At 45.0% G+C, this 20,594-nt stretch overlaps 1 protein-coding gene across 15 annotated transcripts in view; it reads left to right on the forward strand.

The window, feature by feature from the left end:
- sema6cb (semaphorin 6Cb) overlaps positions 1 to 19,933 on the forward strand; it is a 250,140-nt gene extending 230,207 nt beyond the window's left edge. For 13 of the 15 annotated variants that reach the window (XM_086217684.1, XM_086217688.1, XM_086217687.1 and 10 more), the window contains 2 exons: positions 3,407 to 3,562; positions 15,649 to 19,933. In XM_086217684.1, the coding sequence (XP_086073810.1) occupies positions 3,407 to 3,562; positions 15,649 to 16,964 (1,472 nt within the window). In that variant the 3' untranslated portion in view covers positions 16,965 to 19,933. The remainder of the gene's footprint in view (positions 1 to 3,406; positions 3,563 to 15,648) is intronic. The other 2 variants (XM_086217694.1, XM_086217695.1) reach the window with 2 other exon arrangements.
- Positions 19,934 to 20,594: the final 661 nt, after the last annotated feature.

A 20,594-nucleotide genomic window follows, 5' to 3' on the forward strand; every position in this document is an offset into this window, starting at 1 on the left:
GCTTTTCTTGTAGTGCTTCTTTGACCTTGAGCCTTGGCCCACTCACTCACTCACTCGCTGTTCTTTTATCTAAAGTGGGGCATCTGCCAAAACGTTATGGTTTCCACAGCTCAGGAGGTCACAGAATCTCTTATTGAGGCAGCTGAATGACTGTTGGCAGCCTCTCCCTCTCAGCCTGCCTGACAGCTTAAACATTGAAGCCATTGTCTGAAGCATCACTCCTTTGATGGACCAGGAGCTATTCCAGCCTGGCTGCCTAATGCCCTGTATCAAGAGGGATCATCATCCCTGTCACGTCCCATTAGTCCCCCACCGGCCACACAGTGCAGCCCCTGGCATGGCCAGAATAGAAAGAGCAATGCCGCCAAGCTAGCTAGCTCTCAGAAAAGATTGAGGAGGTGTAGTTAGGGTGATTTTCAAACATTCAATGCTAGACATTTTAAATCAGATAGCCGTTTGACAGCCCGCTTCAATTTTTGTCTCCACAACCCCGCCTCAACTATTTTTTGAAGTTATGAAGACTTAAACAAAAACTGCCTCCTTTGTCATTGGACAAATTGGGACACGAGGGAGCTAATGGTGCTGGTGGATCCAACACAATGATTAGTATCAGCTCGGAGCCTATCATGCTGGAAGATGTCGGCCATTACGACTCAGCAGAGACATCCATCCGGCACTTCTCTCAGTCTTGTCCTCAGAACAGAGGCCAATTTGTCTGCTGGAGGCTTCGGCCTGAACCTCCGCAGTCCCACAATGCCTCAGTCGTCTGTCAAGTTTCCCTGCAGGAGGAATTACCGCTCAGTTGGTAGCAGGACCTGATGAGCAACCCTACTGTTTAATCCTACGGGGCTCTCACCACCGTGACGCTACACTCCACTGTTTGAAGTCCTCAACACACAGTCAGACTCTGTCTCTGTTGGGTTATTTTTTGTGTGTGTGTGTGTGTGTGTGTGTGTGTGTGTGTGTGTGTGTGTGTGTGTGTGTGTGTGCGTGCGTGAGCACGCGCACAAGTATTTTTTTTCTTGTTGATTCACACAAAAAGCCTTTTAAGTCTCAACACTGAAGATCAATTATCATCTTTCCTAGACAATAAAACACCCCATATGCCGAACAAAGCTGTTGTCACACGGGGCTCCGTTCCTTGTTCTGAAGCGCAGCAAAGGCAGGGACGTTTTCTTTCTTCTACTTCCTTGTCACCCAAACAATCATAGCCAGCAGAGGGAAGGGCGTCAGACAAATGCCTCCCTGCGTAGGTAATCAAATGATCCTCAGTTGTATAGCATGCTTTCTGTCAGCAAAAGAGGACAAACACTACAATCCTGCACTCAGAATAACACAGTTCTCACCATAAATTAAAGCAATGATGAAGTCCTGGAGCTCTTGTCCGAGGAGCCACGGCCAAACGCCCCCCCGTGGACAGTTTTAATTTGGCCGGCACAGATGGTGAACTGACGGGGCACCTCATTCAGAGTGAAAGCTGTCAACTGGCTCACAGCGAGAGAGTGAACAATCCCCTTTTTTTCTGGGTGTGAGATGAGTAGAATGCTAACATAATGGTTGACTTATAAGAGCAGGTGCCCAAGCCAGTAGCATGCTGCTAACGGTACCACAAGGACAACAGAGAGCCAATCATGCAGTCGAGACATGGAGTTTGGCCGCTAATGCCTTGCATGTTCTTTGGCATATGTTTGAAATGATTCCATCATGTTTGCTGCTGTGTCATGGTGACGTAGTTTCCTGTGCAGCAGCCCGGCTGAGGTCGTGGGAACAAGCTGGGATGAAGAGAACACCACCTAACTGACCACAAGTACCTTTGTCCAAAACACTGAGCAGAGTGGACCAAGGTGGTTCACTGTTCCGTGGTATTACAGCCATGTTTGAAAACCTTAAAGCAAAGGTTGTCTCTCATGTTCACGGATATTCTTCATGCTTTAAACTGTAGTCTTTTGTGGTTAAAGTGTCCAGAACCCCTGCTGCCATTTGTACATATTTGAATACCCAGGATACTCAGGGCTCGACATTAACTTATGCTTCACTTTTCACTCATCGAAAAAAAGAGACAATCTTCAGGTTAAAAAGGACTTCTTCTTTTTTGGGGGATTTAAAAAAAAAAAAAAAAAGATTCCACAAACAAATTAAAGCGTCTAATCTTTGTCAACATCAATTATTCACATTAATTCACCAACACCACTGTCTCACCACTTTTAGTGTGCAGAGAAGTGTTTTCATGAATAACACAGCTGCTAATGCTTGCTAGCTAGCGAATGTCTCTTTTTCAGACAGTTTGGGTTGCCCTTGAAGACGCTGCTCAATTATACCCCTTCTTCATAATTCATCAAGTCAAATTTTACATCGCCACACATTTATGTTCTGTTTTTAACTCCTGAGGTGTATCGTTGTTGTGTTTCTTCTTCCTGGTGCTTTTGACGTAAAACTATGAGCGGTTCCTTCTGTCGGTGGGACTTGTGATCACAAAGACACAGATTTCATGAAGTTTCCAGGGGAAATGACACAAAAATGACATTTATTTGCTTAAAGAGCAGATGAAGGAATGAGTCTTTACCTAAACCTGTAAGTTAGCGTTGTTGAATGTCTGGTTTCCTTCTCTCAATGTCAACGGGGTTTTACAATCGGTTTTCTGATAAATACTTGAAAAATGGTCACTCGAGGTTAGTATGTTTAGAAAAGATTAGCTCTACAGAACAAAGCACATCAGTAAATACAGCAGTTGGGAATTTTGAGGAGTCACTGTGCTAATGCTAAATGAGACACCAGGATTTGTTATTCGCTGAAAAGTTCATTTTCTGCAATAATCCAGAATCCATTGTTGCAGTGTCGTTGGCTTTTGGTTGTGGGACTTTGAGGTGATCCTAAATTTTGGGTTGGCCTACAAAAAGGCATCTTTGCGGCACTTTGTGGCGCTTACGAACACAGAATTTGTACTCTTTCGTTCACGACTTTTCACTTGTCGGGTTTGGGGAAGTCGGTTTCTCCTACATTTAGCCAGTTAAAGGCCTTAATGTCGAGCCCTGTTCACTCACTGGGTGCAAACTTCTGTTTGTCTCCTCTGAAAAAAAAAGATGTCAGATTCCTGTCTTAGTAAATTTACAGACAGTCACAAAATGTACTTTTCCAACAACACAGTGATTTCTGCAGCAACAGCAGAGGGAAAACTCCAGGTAGTGATGTGTCTGAGCAGGAGTGAACTGGTGAGGTGAACGGGTGAATGCTGCTCCGTCATCATGGAGTCTTTATGTTAACGGGTGATGGTTTTCTTCCCACTCAGGACTCACCCTCATTTCTCTGAAGTTGATTTTTCAAGTTTCACATTTCACTAATCACTCACTCTGTTGCCCCCCCCCCCTCCTCCTCCTCCTCCTCCCCCCCCCCTTCGCCACAACCACAGGGAAGACCACACCCACAAGCGCCAGCACAACCTATCATGGGGCGGCATTCCCAAAGGAGGCAGGTGACCCTGAAAGAGGTACAGGTCCGGATGGCCCTCCCTTCGAGGGGGAACAAGGGTCACCTGACTCGGAGCCAATCAGTGTGGAGATGGAGGGTAAGGGGGAGGGACATGTGACCTCTGAACTGTAGGGGATTGCACTGCTGGGCCCCTAATGCCTCACTGTCCAGCTCTAACCAGAATGACCACTAACAAAACCTGATGTTTCACTGTGGTAAAACAGCCTCCCGCTCTCAGCATGCATGTCTAAACCGAACCAATCATCATTTCAAACTGCTGATGAAAAAATGACTGTGGTGACAAATTCAAATCATCTCTAATCATTTTCCTTCATCCAATACTGCTGCTTTCAAAAATACATTTTCTCATTGGAAATTCTGATTATAATTGAAGGCAAACAGTTGATGAGAAAATGACTCCAGGCCAATAAATGTCATCCGGTGGAAGGTTTGAGAACTCCTGCGGAGGTGCGCATGCTGGTATTTGTTCATCCAGGGTGAAATATTCCTTGCATTCGCTCACTAACACTTAACTCTCTAGTTAAACCAGTGAAAGGCAGAAAGAATTGTTAATTGATTGTTTTGATCCTTTCACTTCATTAGAGTCGGGATTAAATGACGTGACGCGTAATTTCCCAGGCAGCTTCGCATTAGTGGTCCCACTGACTCAAAGCCTGCTGGTAAGGCGGAGCGCTGCTGAACGATTCGAGTTCGATAGGACCGCAGCTTTAGTTTTCACTCAGCGGATGATGGATGCCGCAGTCTGAGAGCCTGGAGAACATCAGAGGATCTCCCATTATGCTCAGCCATTTATCACAATGTGCTCAACAACCAACCATGAATGTGAAAGGGCTGCCTCACATCGCACGTGTTGCCTGCTTGATACAGTCGCTCTCTCAGTCCCGTCTTCTTTGAGAAGGAGAACCAAAAAAGGGAAGGAAATTTGAATCGGTTTCGAGACGGCGTCCTGTAGGTTTGCTACAGCGCTTCTGTTATCCGCCTACGTCGCTTCTGACCTTATTTTCCGACAACCTCCAACCCAAAATGTTGCAAATAGGCTACAGAAAAGCAGCTTCTTGCTTGAAATCAAGTGGATAACTACCCAGAGTTGGCGTTTAATAGACTGAAGGTCCAAAGTTTAGCCAAAGTGGTTTCATTTTCAGTACAGATTGTAGAACTGCAGGCATGTGTGGTAAACAACCCAGAGGCCTGTGCAAATATACAGTAATTGCAAACCAAATTATGAGCACTTATCAAGTATAGAGGGATATGAAAAAGAGATTTGTCTGTTTATTGTAAATGCCATATCTCCATTATGATCAAACCAGGATTAGCCTCATCACCGGCATAATCAGGTCCATGAGTCTTTATCGGATCAGCAAAGACACGTGGACAGGGTCACTCAGTGCGCTTCCTCCTGGCAGGTGAAACTGAGAAAACGAGAAACAAACAAACTTCATAGTGTCTCACTTCAAACTGCTGTCGGCTTTTGTTCAACTGCGTTTGAATTGAACTCCATCGTTGGAGAGGTTCACTGCTGGTTAGCTTGTTTTGGTGTGTGATTAAAAAAGGCTGACAGGTTCCAGTTGTAAGTGGACGCACCGACAGGTGGAGGCCGACGCACTTAGACCAATAAATCATGTCTCCCCTGGTCGTGTGTACTGAGACGGGGCTAACGGTCCAGATAAGCTGGCTAATAGAGCTGTAACCACGGTAACTGTGCATGTAAACACACCCGTCGTCCGCGGTTTTCAATCAAACGAGACACAGACACAGACACCCTAACATCCCCAAAGGCCCCTTTTATATTCTTTTAAATACTACAAAACTACCGCCACCATTTTTAAAACCATACTGGTATTATTTTTGGATGCAAAAAACATGACGTTTAATTTGAGCTCTTAATAAATATCTTGCATTGGCTCTAATTAACTCCTCAAATCAAGTAGAAACCTGTCAAAGTCTGCACAACACCCCCCTCCCACGCACCTTTCCCTCATCTTTTATTTAGTTTGTCCACACACACACACACACACACACACACACACACACGAATATTCCCTCAACCCAGTAGCCAGGTAGCATCTCAGGCTCGATATGAACTCACGATGTTCATCACAGCTGCGCAGCAAACACAGACATCAGCTTCCATTCCCTTCATCGTCCAGGGCCTCTTTCATCAGTCCACCTGGATAAAAACCAACACATTCCTCTGGGTGAGAGTCCAGGATTTAAAATAAATGATGACAAAAAAACCACATCCCTCTAAACAGTTTGAAGCAAACTACGCTATTGAAGCACATCGAGGGCAAACAATAATCAGGGAACCATTTTAAGCGAGTTATATTGCAGTTGTGTTCATAAACGTGACTGTCAGAAGTCATCAGTGTGTGTGTGAAGTCCTGAGCTTACAAAAATTAGTGTCCATACACAAAAGAAGCCACTACATTGTTTTTCAGTGACGCACCACCTTTCTAGAACATGGATGTGTAGTCAGACTTGGACACAGGAAGTGTGCAAGGCGTTGAAACCAATTTCACGGCCAAACCGTGTAATTACAACTACGGCGTCCAACAAGTGATGCACTGTGGGGCCAAAAAAGACTTTTTTCCTATTGATTTAGATTAGGAGAAAAAAAATGGGACAGCAGTTCGTCTTGGCTTCACAACCCCTGCAGAAAGACTCGTTTACCAATCATGATTTGACCCGTTTGCTCCAACAATGGCTGGAGTTCAGAAGAACCCCAGGGTTAAATCACCGCATCCCCATTCAGGTGAACAGAGAGTTCAACCGGAAGCTGGAGGGCCGGTGGAAGTCTCTGGTGTGCCTGCTCTCTTCTCCTGCGGCCACTGAGCACGTGCACACGTTGACGTTCAGTGTTTTCTGGGGGGGGGGGGGGGGGGGGGGTGTTCCTCTGTGCAGCTTTTACAGGCATGAATGTCTCACGTGATGTATCCAGTCACACATCCATGATCTAGAAGATTCAGTCAACTGCACGATCATTGTTGATGCTGGACTAGAAATCTGTGGTTTTTCAAATGAGATTTTGACGAGATTTCTACTCCAGGAAATACCAGATCTGGTTAACATTCATCACCTCACTCACACACACACACACACACACACACACACACACACACACTGACAATAACACACTATCCAACTACCAAATTAAATGACATGACCCATAAAATTCCTACCAGCTCTTAATTACTTAATTACATCTTGATCTTTATAGGCTCCGCTCTAATTATTTCTCACACTTTTAATTTGACAACATACTAATTAAGATATGAGCTTCCACAGGAATGAACTATAAGATCAACAACTATCCAACCATGGCAATGAGTGCAACAAAATGTATGAAGGACCCTCAACTGAGTAAAATAAAGAGTGGGTGTAGTCAAACAGACAGGAGATGTTGAGGAACTGTCGGTGTGTATGACAGCTTCTTAATATTTAAAATGCATGTAAACACATGAGTTCGGCTGGACTCGTACAAACCCGACCCTTTTGAAGGGGTACATAGCTAGATAATGCAGTCGAGGCTTGATTTATTCAGTTCATCAGCCCTGAATTGACAGAGGGGTTCTGCCTGCGTTCCACAAAGAGTCTAAAAAGTTTCACTGTGACAGTCGTTAGGGCAAAAATAACCCACTTCTGGACAGACAACAAATGCCCAGCCTTGTAAATTGGTCCTCTTTCTTTATGAATCTTGGATGTACTTCTGCCAACAGATCAGTTCTTGTATACTGGGTCAAGAAGTCCAATTAATGACCCGACTGAGCTGTAGCTGTGGTGCGACTGCGTGTAAACATCTGGTCAGGGACAGCAGATGAAACTCATCTTCATTTACAGTCTGACTGGTGATTGATGTTTAGTGTCTCTGCAAAGTAAACTAGTAAAATAAAAGCCCACGGACAAAAACTAGAATCTTCCTACATGTGTAGAGAGACGCAACGACTGATTTTCATGGTTCAGAGAGAACAAGGCAGCATGAAACAGTTTGTCCTCTCCTTGTTGCTGGGTTGCTCCAGGGCCATGTCAGAAGTCCATAAATCCACAGCCAGCAAAAGAGGCTTCCATTCACACAGACAGACTCTCTGGCTGCAATGATGAGCTACTCAGGCTCAAATGAGAAAAGCCCATAACAAATAAATAACCAGCAGGGGCCTGAGCCCGTGATTTGGACAAAAGGGGAGGGCAGGGATAGAGGATGTAATAGAAACAGCAATGCAATCTATTTCAGCCAGAGACTGTGACGCTGCTGGTTCAATCAGAAGAGCCGGCCAGGCGGGTTGATAAGGCAGAAGGGGAGCCGATTTGGAAGTAAAAGAATCACAGTTCCAAGAGGGACTACAATCTCTCTCACTTCCTGTCCATTTCTCAGTACATATCTGCTTTTCTTTCTGTCTAACTTCTGTAGAGAGACTACTAGAGCTGTGTCACAGCTGGGCCAACAAGGTGGGCCCGTCGACAGCAGGACAGCGATAGCAGCCAAATGTAAACCAACCAGTCAGGAGAGACTGAGGTACCAGGAGCTGTGGCCGAGTTGGCCACCACAGACTGTGTTCAGAGCAAATGTCTCTCGTCGTTATATTTGCCCAAAAAAGACGGCCAGGACCTCTACAAAGGTATCGCTGTTTCAGATGTAGCTGCAGAGCTCAGCTGCAAAGGGTGAGAGGTACAGGTGATCCCCACTGCCTCTGATACACCTTTCCAACTTCCTCCCACATTTTAAACCAACCAGGTACCCTGGTGAATCACACTGTAAAATCCAGGGAGGGTCAGGAACCTGTTGATCTACTGATATTTAGAAAAATGCCAGTGGTCAGGCCCCACGCTCCATTATGTGCACACACAGAAATTTGCAGTAGCAAAGCTGTGTTCTGGCTCAAGCCCTCTTTGATTTGTCTCCTGCCCTCTATTGTGATTCAACCTTTTACGTGACTCCCCTGCACATTCAGATGAAACGGCATGCAACCGACTAAAAAGCCAGGCTAGCAGCTAATTTAGCTGACAGGCGAGGGAGATGGCTCGATAATGGGCCCGAGTGAGGCGGGCATTTTCAAACTCATTAAAACACAACGGGGGGGGGGAGTCCAGGATGAACTCGGGTTGAACCACTCCATGAAGAGAGGCCGGCGTCCTTTGGGGAGGGGTCACCAATGCCAGATAGTTTTCAAAAGAGTTATTTATACTTCTTAAGACCCTGGCAGCAGAGAGCGGCTGTATCACCCAGTCACTGCCAGAGCTCTGATGGCACGTCCCCTCCAACCACTGTCACAATATCTGCTCCTCCACGCCAATAAACACATACTGGAGCTTTAAAACGAAGATGGTCGTTAAAAAAAACCCAGTCTTTACTCAGAGAAACACAAGTGTCATCAAATCTTTGAAAGAGACACGTTCTCATCACTCATGAAAATCTACTCTTTAATGAAATGACCGACACTTCACCATCCTTTCCACAGATTTACTTTTAATTTCAGCAGATGGCACTTTTTTTCAAACGGCTGACAGCATGTGAAGTTGAACATTAAAATATTTAATACACTTTTAGATCTTCGCAGGTCAGATTGCGGTTACGTATCCAAAATGTGTTAATGATGATGGTTAAATAAAACTGCGGAAAATCCATTCAATCTGTTCAACTGGTTTGACCCGACAGCCGATTTCTGTGATTTAGTCGAGCCAAATTGTGCGCGCGCGCGCACACGCACGCACACACACACACACACACGCTCAGCTGTTGAAAGCATGGAGCCTCAGTTGTGATGTAATGGCGCTCGGTGAAGGTCACGAGGAATAAGGCCATTTTTCCCCTCGGCCTGAGTCACTGGCACTTCAGCCATTATTGGTGACATCACGTTCTAGTGCAGTAACACACTTTGCAACATCCAGTCACCTTAAAGACATTACGCATACAAAATACCTCACTTTCCAGCACTTGTAATGGTGTTTTATTCCACGGTGACTAATAAAACTCAGCTCGGAGTCATGATGTCAGGATGGCGAGGCGTCACAGTGATGAACGGGGCCCACAGTGATCAAATCCACCCACGCAGTCGTCCTGCCTTCAGCCCGAACCCCTTACCCTTTAACCCATCTCGGTGACCTCGGGGGGGTGTTTCTCCCACCTACCTGCCTGTTTTCTTTTCCTTTCTTCTCTTCAGTTGGACTAACCCTTTCGCTTTACCTGCCTCCTTTGTTGAATTCTCTCTCACTGACCCTTTTATGATCTGCTTTCCTGGTTTTACAGCCAATGTTTCAAACTGAGCGCAGGTGTTTGAGTGGCCTGTGAGCAGTTTCTCCATCTCTTGAAGCGGCAGTCCACTCCAAAGACAGCGCTACGTGACAAAACGACGGGCACGCAGCTGTAAAACCGAAATCATTGAGACACTAAATGTTACGCCTGTGAACCATTCTCAAGATTAAGTGTCCAACAAATGGCCTGTGACACTTTCCTTACCATTATGTTGTAATGTCTTCTTCAGATATCAGTTTTGCAGCCAGAACAGCACCGTTATAAACTTTAACTGTCTTTGGTGGGACTGCTGCTTGAAGTTGTGAGGTAAAGCCAAGATTCTTCCAGTGCTGCCTTTCCTTCCCAAATGTAACTCATCACTGCAACTCCTGGAAGTTTGCATTGGAACCATTTTGCTTTACTAGTCACTGGATGGCGAGTCAACAGCTCTTGTTTTTGAGTTTCTAATGCAAGTGCACGATGCATGTGCTCTGCCTGGTTTACTGGTCCTGACAAGCTCAGCAGAAGCCGTTTTAAAGGGCCGGCTCACACAAACTACAACACACGTATTCTCTCTAATGGTGTGTAGCCATGCAGATAGTTTCATTTCTGTCCCGAGAGCTTGCCTCTGCCTCGGTGTAATCAAGGCAAATGGAATTTTGTTTGTGTTGAGACGAAAAGAGAAGCCTTTCTTTCCAAAAACAGCTTTCATTGGAGGGAGAGAGGACAAATGTTTCCACTGTAAGACATAAGTTGTTCCCACACTTTGATTAATTGGTGGCTACTTTTTCATGAAAGCATTGGAACAAGTTACAGCTCTTGACCACAAATGAATCTTATCAGGAGAATAAGTTATAGCATGTGGTCACTAATTTTTAAATTGTGAAGAAGCTCTGTCTCCTGGCCAGGAATGAATTAAATCAAGGGGACCAGTTACATCTTGGCTGCCAATTAATCAAAGAGTGGGGCCAACTTTGTGTCTTAACTCTACATATATATATATATATATATATATATATATATATATATATATATATATATATATATATATATATATATATATATATATATATATATATATATATATATATATATATATATATATATATATATATATATTTCTCTCTCCACAGCCACTCCGAGGCTCCACACTTGAGAGTTTTTCACATGTGATTTTATTTTCCCGGTGCTTTACCGGAATCTGCACAAACAAACAAGACAAGCACCACCTCCATATTTGTTGGAGCAGCAGCAGACATTCTAGAGACATGAAAGCTGTCTATCTGCATGAGAAGTGATTGTAACTCAAGTGAACAGACCCTTTAACTCCCTGTGAACGTCTCCTGCTTCTTCCCCTTCAGAGCTCAGCGGCAAATATTGAAGAACCTCATAGAAACAGTGGTATAGATTGCCAGATGCCACCGCATGCTTAATTTACCAGCATTCAATCAAAACCGTAATGAAATCTATGCTCTGTATGCATCAATGCACCTGGAATGAGAGGCAGTGCTCATTACCACTACTTTTCAACTGGAAGGGATCTGTTTCACCATATCACCTTCGCTCCTGCGCATATATTTAACTGCATCCAATTGGCTGAGCACCGAGGTGGAATATTATGCAAATTCCTAATAACAAGAGTACATGATTGAATTCACTCAGTCAGCAGCCAGAACGCTGCACACGTGCGGCATGTACATGCAGAGTGTGTGTGTGTGTGTGTGTGTGTGTGTGTGCGTGTGTGTGTGTGTGTGTGTGTGTGTGTGTGTGACACATACGATCACGCTGTGTTTACTAACCATGGCTGTCAGAGCACAGACGTCAGGTATTAAAAGCAACACATCACTAAAGTGGCGGTGCAAAGCTCTTCACAAGGGTAACACATTTGTTCCCAGGCTGTCTCTCAAGAGTTAAATTCTGATTTTTACAGCAGAAGAAATAAATATTCAGCATTAAAGTGGAGGGGGAGCGGGTGAATAGCGTTCCCCTATGAAACAAAGCCTGGGGCCATTTTGTCTTGTTGGCTTAAGAGAACAATTACATGCACTTGTAAGCTTGCAGAAGCAGAAACTAATTAGTGCTATTTTGGAATGCCATTACTTGATGCTTGAAAATAGAACACAACTTGTTCCTCATGTTACAGCGCATTTCAACACGCCGCAGAGAAAAACCCGATAGAAGGAAAAAGTTATGAGGAGAAGAGAAAGTCGAAATTGTTTCATATCTGAACTTGGAAGTCGGATCCTTTCCTGGCAATATTTCATATTCCACTTTTATTGAGTTTTTGTGCTTTCATGTCCTGCAAGAGCTGCAAAAGAATTCTTTCCCAGCCAAGCAGGTAGATGAAGAGTAATTGGTGGCATAGAAGAGATTATTGTTAATGAAGTCAACTGACGATGCAGATGTTTAAAAGCCTAAGAGAAGTTCTCCAGTCATTTGTTCGCAGATTCATCACCTGCAGCCACAAAAAGTGATTCACGTGTATGCTTATGCAAAACCCACCGCCAATTAGTGCGACGCAGCACCGGCTACGCCGTATAAAACCTGCCTGTTTACATAACCAGCCACGCTATCTATTTTTGACAATATGGATGCAATCATAGAGAGCTTCCTTCCTACGGCACTGTGGAGGAGTGTGAGGGTTGTTCTCCGCTGCCACAGAGCACCAGGCTTCAAAACCCAGCCGAGTGACGGTCTGTCACTCACCCCGTCACGTTTCTGTCTGTCTCCCACCCTCCCCCTCCCCCTCATCCTCTTCCTTTAAATCTGTTTCTTGCGTTTGTTTGCTTCTCCATCTTTCTCTCGACTCTTTTGAGTCCTCTCACATTCACTCCCATCTTTTTTGCCAGTTTGCTACCAAGGTTGAATTTCACCCCTTCATCTCCCTCTCGGTTTTTCCCCCTGGCTGTCACCATCCCTCTCTCACCTTCCCTCCCTCGCCTCACACCACCCAGCTCTCTGTTTACTCTCTGGCAGACTTGGGCGTCTCTATATTAAGACCAATGTTGAGTTGACACAGAAATATAACGCTAGAGAGGAACACCAGCTCTATCCAAACATCGAAGGGAAATTGTCAGTTATGATCTCTACTTGAGCGACTGATTCCCCCTATAATCAAACCTCCAAATGTAGACTGCGCTCACCCAAAGCTCCACTGACTGATTTTATTTCTGCAGCTCACAGCGTCACATTTATATTGCATTTTCTGTGAGGAATGCTAATGGTTGTTTAAGGCTGAAATGTTGGTGTCCATGTAAATCCGAGTTTCCAGGTGCTCTTAAAGCCGTGTTGGACGACATCTTCTGCACGCCACAGAGCTACTTGCTATGCTGCAGATCTAATTCTCAGAGTATTCATTTCACTGTGACCGGTGGCACCATATGTCCCACATACTCAGTGATTGAGTCATCCCGCCTGCTCATGAAACATGTTGTGGCAGGCCGTACGTAAGGTTCTGGACTTGTTTGCCTCAGCTGCCCGTGTCACCCTCCCGTCGTGCCACTTGACTCATACGCCTAAACCAGGAGGAACCCCTCGAAGGGGGTGTCGCGGTCCAGAGGGAGCGAGTGATTCACAAGTACCAGATATGACAGGAGGCAGAAACCACACTGAGATGAGAGCTGCCTGACAAAAGCTGAAACATCGTGGCTGCCAGAAAACTGATCAATTAGTTGGAACCGTGAAGCTGCTGCTGAGCTGATTGGCGGCGTGTGTAATGAGACCTAAAACTTGTCCAAAATTAAAAGAAGACGTATTAACTGAGTCACTTCAGCATCACTTTTAATTGCCTTCCCAACTCTGATTGCAATTATGATTTATGACTTTTTAATGTGGTCATAAGTCGATCAATCACAAGAGTAAATGGCAAAAAATAGTGAGTTGTTAATTGGAAGTTCCATTTAAAGCTCAATTTCCAGAAGGATTAGAGCGCACCACTGTATTTCTGTCTCTTGTTTGGAGACCGGTGGCAAAGAACTCCTTCAAAATGAATGTAGTGATTCATGATAATAAGGTAATAAGCCTCTACAAGCACACCCACTCAAACGTCTACATCCAGATAATGAAGAAATGAGCAGAGCAACTTCATGACCTAAATAATAAGCCTTTAAAAACTGGGTGGCCAGAAACTGTACATAAAGATCTGTCAGGACAAGGGAGGTAAACATTGTTTGATTCTAATTTTACCATCTCCTCCTTCGTTTGCGATGAGATTTCTGACAGATTAAAGCTTCATAAAAACATGAGGCATGCGAGTTGTCTCTCTGTATCACGACTGGTGTTGTTACCATTGCTTCAGACGCCTGACAGTGTATAGATTCCACTTAGTCTCTTGATTTCTCTTTAGCAAATCTTTGATCAGGTTTTCTACCGTTTTAACATCTTTCCCTCCCAAATTGATGCGGGTTCTTGAATCAATCCGCTTCAAGATGATCTGAATCTTGACTCTGTGACTCTTTGAGCCGGCCCACCTTGTCTCCAGTTTTGAGCTGAACATTTGAGTTACCGACGGAGGGCGTTGCGCTTTGCCAAACAGATGCCACATGTCTCGCAGAGCTGCTTCTTAACGTACGTCCCAACCTGTCGACCATATCGAGCAATGTTAGTGCTTCATTTTTAACCAATGAATCTGCTTGCTGCAAACATGACAAACAAATTTGAAGGACTTCTCTTCGGTGACGGGAGTGGGCTGTCCCACATCGCGCATTTTGGTGGTAGGACAGTTTTGACTTATACACGATCGCTGCACGTCAAGTGCTTCCAGAATGACTCTCCAATTCTAGCAACAAAGGTTCTGGGTGTCTATAAGCAAAGCTTTAAAGCTGACCCAACAAGGGTTCTGGGTGTCTACCCGCTATAGATGCTACTAATATCCGTAAATGAATTTCTTCACAAGATTAATTTTCTGGAGCCGAGGGCCTTCATACTGTCAAGTCTGGGTTACATATTTTAGAGAAAAGATGAAAATCCACTCTAATGCACACTTAATTATTGAACTGGTCTGCCTTATACTTATCTACCAATCATCATCCTCATAATCATTCTGAACATCTTATAAACTCATTATCATTAAGCCTGATTTAGACATCATCATTTTCCATTTTCATTCCTCAGTGAAGCTTTCATTAGCTGTTGAATTTAGCTTGTTTTGGAACGTCTGCACCCCCCCCCCCCCCGTGCTGCTCAGCGCCCCCTCCGCAAACTAATCAGTTTCACACAAACTGTCATTAAGGGTGGAAAGAAGGGCCTGACACCACAGATGGCAGCAGCCTCTTGCAAATGAGCTCTGATGATGAGAGGTGGCAGGTTTCACTCCTCTTAGCATCTCTGTCTTTCACGCCATTAGGCAAACACAGTGCTAGGGTCACATCACCCAAGGACATTTACATGGTAGATTTACTTCAGCTAAATAACCTTGTGTTTTTGGTGTACTGTTGCACAGGCCGTCCCCTTCACTTCATTTTCAAAGGCTCTGACAGCCTCATTTGAGGCAGTGTTGGCAAAGGTACCACATAGATCTGTTATTTTTGGCTCGTTCATCTTAGCAGGTGCTCTCGCCCCTGATCCTTGCATTGGAAAGCAAAGTCTGTGAAAATGACATCAGGTTCCTGCTGCTGTGCTCCCATCAATATTTAAAGCTCCAACTCATTTCAAAGTTGATTTCTCGCTGACTTGGCCCCTGCCAGTCTGAGGGGAAAGGACACGTCCTTTAAAAGAGAGTCTTTATTGATCTATTAACATTGGAAGGAAAGAAAGCCAGGAGCTAAGCTCAGACACCTCTCCCATGCTGTTTCCCACATAGTGAAGCCCTGTAAACACAACCTGTCTCTCCTTGCTGCTACTTGACCTATATTAGCTCTTGAAAATGTGTCTTCCATTTCTTCTGGCTCAGTCTGAAAAACTTGTGTACCTTTTCTCAATCTGTCCCTGTTTTGAAGGTGTCAGGCGGCCCCCAGAACTGGAGAAGACCAATCACAGTGTCCATTATACTCTCCTCATCGCATGTGTTTTGGTAGCCTTTGTCCTTGGCGCCTTCCTCTCGGGCTTCCTGGTGTCCTGCTACTGTAACCATGCAGGCCACAAGACCAAGAAGCTGGCTAAAGATCCTGAGGCCCAGATACCACATGCTCTGTCCCTCCGCAGCCTGGCCAAGCTCAACGGCCTCCTGGACAGCCAAAGTAAGGATGACAAGTTGGAGGTGTCCTCTCCAAAGATCTACAACTCTTTCTTTGCCAACGGCAAGGAGCATCACCCATCAAGGAGAAACGGCCATCATGGAATGACCATGGGAGACCTGGTCCACCCCCACCATCACCACCTCCATCATTCCTCTGAGCTGTCTGGTCTGCCAACACCAGACTCTACTCCAGAACTGCCAATCAAGAGCATGAAAGCCTTCAAGAACCAGTGGGAGAAAAACCAGAACTGCAACAATGCCAAAGAGCCAAAGTCTCACACTGGCTCCAGGCCCAGCTCAGCCCTGCTGCCCCAGCAAGTCTTTCCCTACGCACATGGCCTCTCCAATGGGCAGGCACTTGTTGGAAGTCACCTCCATCCGGAGGAACGCAAAATCCACAATGTTGAGCGGGTCTTATCTCAGCAGCCATATCCTGGTTACTCTCAGAAGGTGATGGAGGTGACCTCACTGGATGAGCTCCTGAAGCACATCCACGAGGCAAGCAGCAGCAAGAATGCCCAGTTGATAAGCCCATCAGGTCTGATGGCCAGTGGCGGTGGAGGCCAGCTAGCCTTTGCCAACCGCGTCCAACCTCAGATCCCTGAGACAGAATCAGCTCCCTACTACAGCTCGTCGACTTTACCCCGAGACAGCCTTACCCGACGCATGGATGTTCCTCCTGATATCCCGCCACACCACCAGTCCACCCTAGAGAGGAGGCACTCCTCCCAGAGGCACTCGCTTATTACTGCAGCCTCAAAGATGCCAAACGGAGGCGGAGGAGGTGGAATGATCCCCCGCCACCATAGCTTCAGCCAGCGGAACGGGGGACCGCACCAGCCCCCTCCTCTCCTGGCACGCATGAACTCTACCGGCAGTGCCTGTGAGGTTCACTACCCCCTCATCCCTAATGGGTACTTGACACGCCAGCAAAGCTACAATGGAGAGCAGCAGGAGTTACCGCACAGGGGTGCCATTGTCCGTCGGGCTTCCTCCCTCAAACCAGATGTCCCTCCTAAACCCCTGTTCATACCTGCCACGTCCCCCGTCAACCAACAGGGGAAGTTTAACTACTGAGGAGGTAGACTTCTGGACTAGAGAGGGCGTCTCCCTCGTTATGTCTTCTTAATGAACTTCCCTTTGAAGAAATGCAGTGGGTTTGGGGTTGCAGACCTTCACCTGAACCAAGCGTGTGGCAGCCATCGTCACTGTGGACGAAAGCCTCAACCAAACTTGTTTTTTCTTTCTGTTTCTTTTTGTCCAAGGAATATCTTTGTACCATATTGGTATTGCTCAGCTCCCAGCTTATAGAACCGCTGACTCGGGTGACGGGACACCACTTCCTACTATTAGGCTGCCAGTGTCCTCAGTGTGGATTTACGATGCAACATAGTTTTTGGACTCGTTGATGTTGGAAAAACTTTACACATCAATCATCTTGAAGACTCACAAGCCGGAGGCTCCTGCAATGCTTCGATTCATGCTTTTGCTTAATCTTTTCAGATGTAGTGTTGGTAACCAGTACCCGCCCGCCCACCCTCGAATGTGTTTATATTATGCATGTGTGTGTATATATATGTGTGTTTATATCCACACCGTATATGTATACATATACATATGCAGTATATGTAACCTGTGGTGAAAAGTCAGCAAATTCCCCTGAAAGTAGTTATGTCATTGCCTTACTATACTCTTTCATCTTTGGGCATATTAAACGACCTCCCCCGCCCCGAACCCCCAACCCCCTAGGAAGTATCTTAGGGATGTGAAATCACGCACTACATCATCACTCATAAATGTCAGTTGGCAAAAATAAAAAAAAAAAAAAAATAGACGATAGACTAGATTCGGTTTGCGTTGGGAGGAAAGTTAACACTTCGGTAAAGCAGCTATCCTGTCTTTTTCTCTTCTGTTCTGGTCCCAGCGAGAGTGAGCGCCGCGACCCAACTGAGTCCATTTAAGTTCATCGAGAATGTTTATATAAGATTGGTGCTCTGCAAATCTACCGGGTTTAACTTCACCTGAGATCTCTAATATTTTGGACCCAATGAGGACGAGACGGCTACCATCTGAGGGAAAGAACCTAGAACAGACTGGACTACAGTTATAATTATTATCACCTTTGTGGCTATTGGTTGTAAATAAAGAAATGATTACTAGCCAAATTTTATCTGTATGTGTAAATGTGTGCCTTATTTAATAATAGTGTGACATGGGGGTAGGGGTCAATGCAAGGGGCTCAGACGGCTACTATGCTACAGTGTGTCGTAGGTGTTTCATTTTCTATGGTCGTCAGTGTGAGTCAGACAGTATCTATTGTATATTTGAAGAGTTTCATTCCAGAATGAGATATTTGTCATTGAAGAAATGTTCTGATGAATTGATAATTGCAAGTATGATTGTAACTCACTAATGAGCAGTGTTTTTGTAATATATTCAGTATCCTGAGCCTTTTTTTGTTTGTTTTTGTTCCAGAAAATAACTTCTTTTTTTTTCTTTTTTTTTTTACACACACATTATTGTATAATTTTGGAGATACTAAACATCAGTTTGTATGGAAATTGTTTTGGAATGAAACCCTTCATTTCTTTAGCTTTTCTTGTTTTGTATTTCATCCGAGAAGTGTGGAGCTGCAGGTTCTTGGGGAAGCAGAGCGACAGCAGACGGCCTCAGACTGCAGATGTTCAGGTTTGATTGCCTCTGTATTTTGTTTTTTTCCACCAGGATTCAATTGGTGCAGTTGCTAACTTCACTTTTATTTCTTCTAGCGGTAGCGTGTTTTTGCGTTTCAAAAAGAGTAATAAGTTATCACCTACAGACTGTAGCCAGTGTAGAGGTCATACTTTAAAGGAACATGCCAACTTTTTTTGGGGGGGGGGGGGACTCGTGTATTTTCCATCTTCCCCAGAACCAGACAAGAAGAAAGAGACCCTTTTGTCCTGTGTGCTGCATTAGAAAGACCCGTGCTAGTTAGCTTAGCACAATGAATGGTAGCAGATGGGAAATGTTAGCATACTCCAGTCAAGAGTCGTCAAAGCTGTTTGTTCATTAAATTGATAATTAATACCACTCAGGTTGTGAACATCATATATGAATCAGAACTACTGTCCTGATGAAAGTGCTGGGTGTGGTGAACCTGAACGCCTCGCTGTGCTTTCAGCCAACAAACCCAAACGGTTGTTGACGACTAGAAGAGCGACTGTTTCTACGACTTCTGTCTGACCCTGTAGGAGAGGGTGAGGAGGATTCCTGCTGGGCACTCCAACATCCTGAACCTGATCAATTTGACGACTACAGACGGATGTATGCTAACACTTCCCATCCGCTTCCATTCATTGCGCTAAGCTAAATAGCGGGTGGCTCGTCTCAGTGGGTCTCCGCTCCTGATGCAGTGGAGAGAAGGCAACTTGTCTTCTCGTCTGTTTTCGTCTTTACTTTTTTGTGTTCAGCAAGATTGAGAATATTCTTTAGCTCGTGTAGATGTATAAAAATTTCACTCTGTTGGATTTTTTTTTTTTTTTCATAAAAATCTAGGAATCAGAGGCATGTTGCTGGACTTCTGCAGTGGTTGCAGCTGTAGGTTCTGACTCACCCGGGTGTCAATACTGGGACGTAGCAAAGTTTTTGTCACGGACACGGGTGGAGAGGTGCAATGATCTGATCCAACAAGCTGAGATTGTTCCTCGGATCAATACTGGAAGTGGTCGCTGCTTCCAGGTCGGTGCGCTGCCAAACATCTGCTGGAGGTCTGCCTCTCAAACATCACTCCTCCAACAAGCTCCACTGTTGCACTTTTGAGTCACTTTTGCCACAGACGACTGGAAACATGATCGATTCTGTGTAACCAGCACGACAATATTTACTGCATCAGCACTATAAAAGGTGTTTATTGATTGGAATTTTCCCAGAGCCTGTTTGACCCTACGAGAGCGGGAACTGGAGTACATGAAGGAAAATGAGGCCAAACCAGTATTCTTTTTTGTTTTTTTGAAAGATACACAACCTCCAGCTGTAACAGAGGAGTTGCTGCAGCACTCAGGGGGTTGTGTGGGTGGGGGGGGGGGGGGGGGGGGGCTGTATCAGTATTTGATTTGGTGTAAATACATTGTTCTGGGTGGGGTCTCATTGGTTCAGTATTATGTTCTCTTCTGTTGGATTTCCAGGCGAAGCCTCTTCAGTTACTATGAATTTGGTCTCACAGCACCATTGTATGTCTGTTATACTAGGAATAAAATTCAAATAAGAAGCAAGCGTCTCTGGTGAATGTGTCTAACGAGCCGTGTGAACGCACCGTAGATCATCAATGCCTGCTGCTCCTGGTTCTGTTCAGGTTCTACAACACTAGTACTGTAGAACCTGAACAGAACCTCCACCGTCGAGATTGGAGGCAAGTTTAGCTTCCCGCCAAGCAGCGAGATATTTTTCGCGGTATGTCCCTTTTTTTTTTTTTTAAGGTTTTGTCAAAGAATATTCAACATAATTTCAATATTTTATCATTTGTTCAGCTTGTTCTCTGCTCAATTTTATTCAGACTTTTCAAATTGTGGGAAAATGGAATTAATTTCTTTTTTTCGCTGTGTGAGCATTTCCTTGATCCTCAAGAGTCCGTAGATGCTGGCGCTCTCGTCCCAATGACACCCAAGAGGGAGGTTTCCACTCCCACGAAGAATCAATTGTGTGCCCATCACCTTGACCTTTAACCCCAAA

Source organism: Aulostomus chinensis, chromosome 11 (genome assembly GCF_037954235.1).
Source record: "Aulostomus chinensis isolate RoL2024-O1b breed Wild chromosome 11, RoL_Achi_v1.0, whole genome shotgun sequence".
NCBI lineage: Eukaryota > Metazoa > Chordata > Actinopteri > Syngnathiformes > Aulostomidae > Aulostomus > Aulostomus chinensis.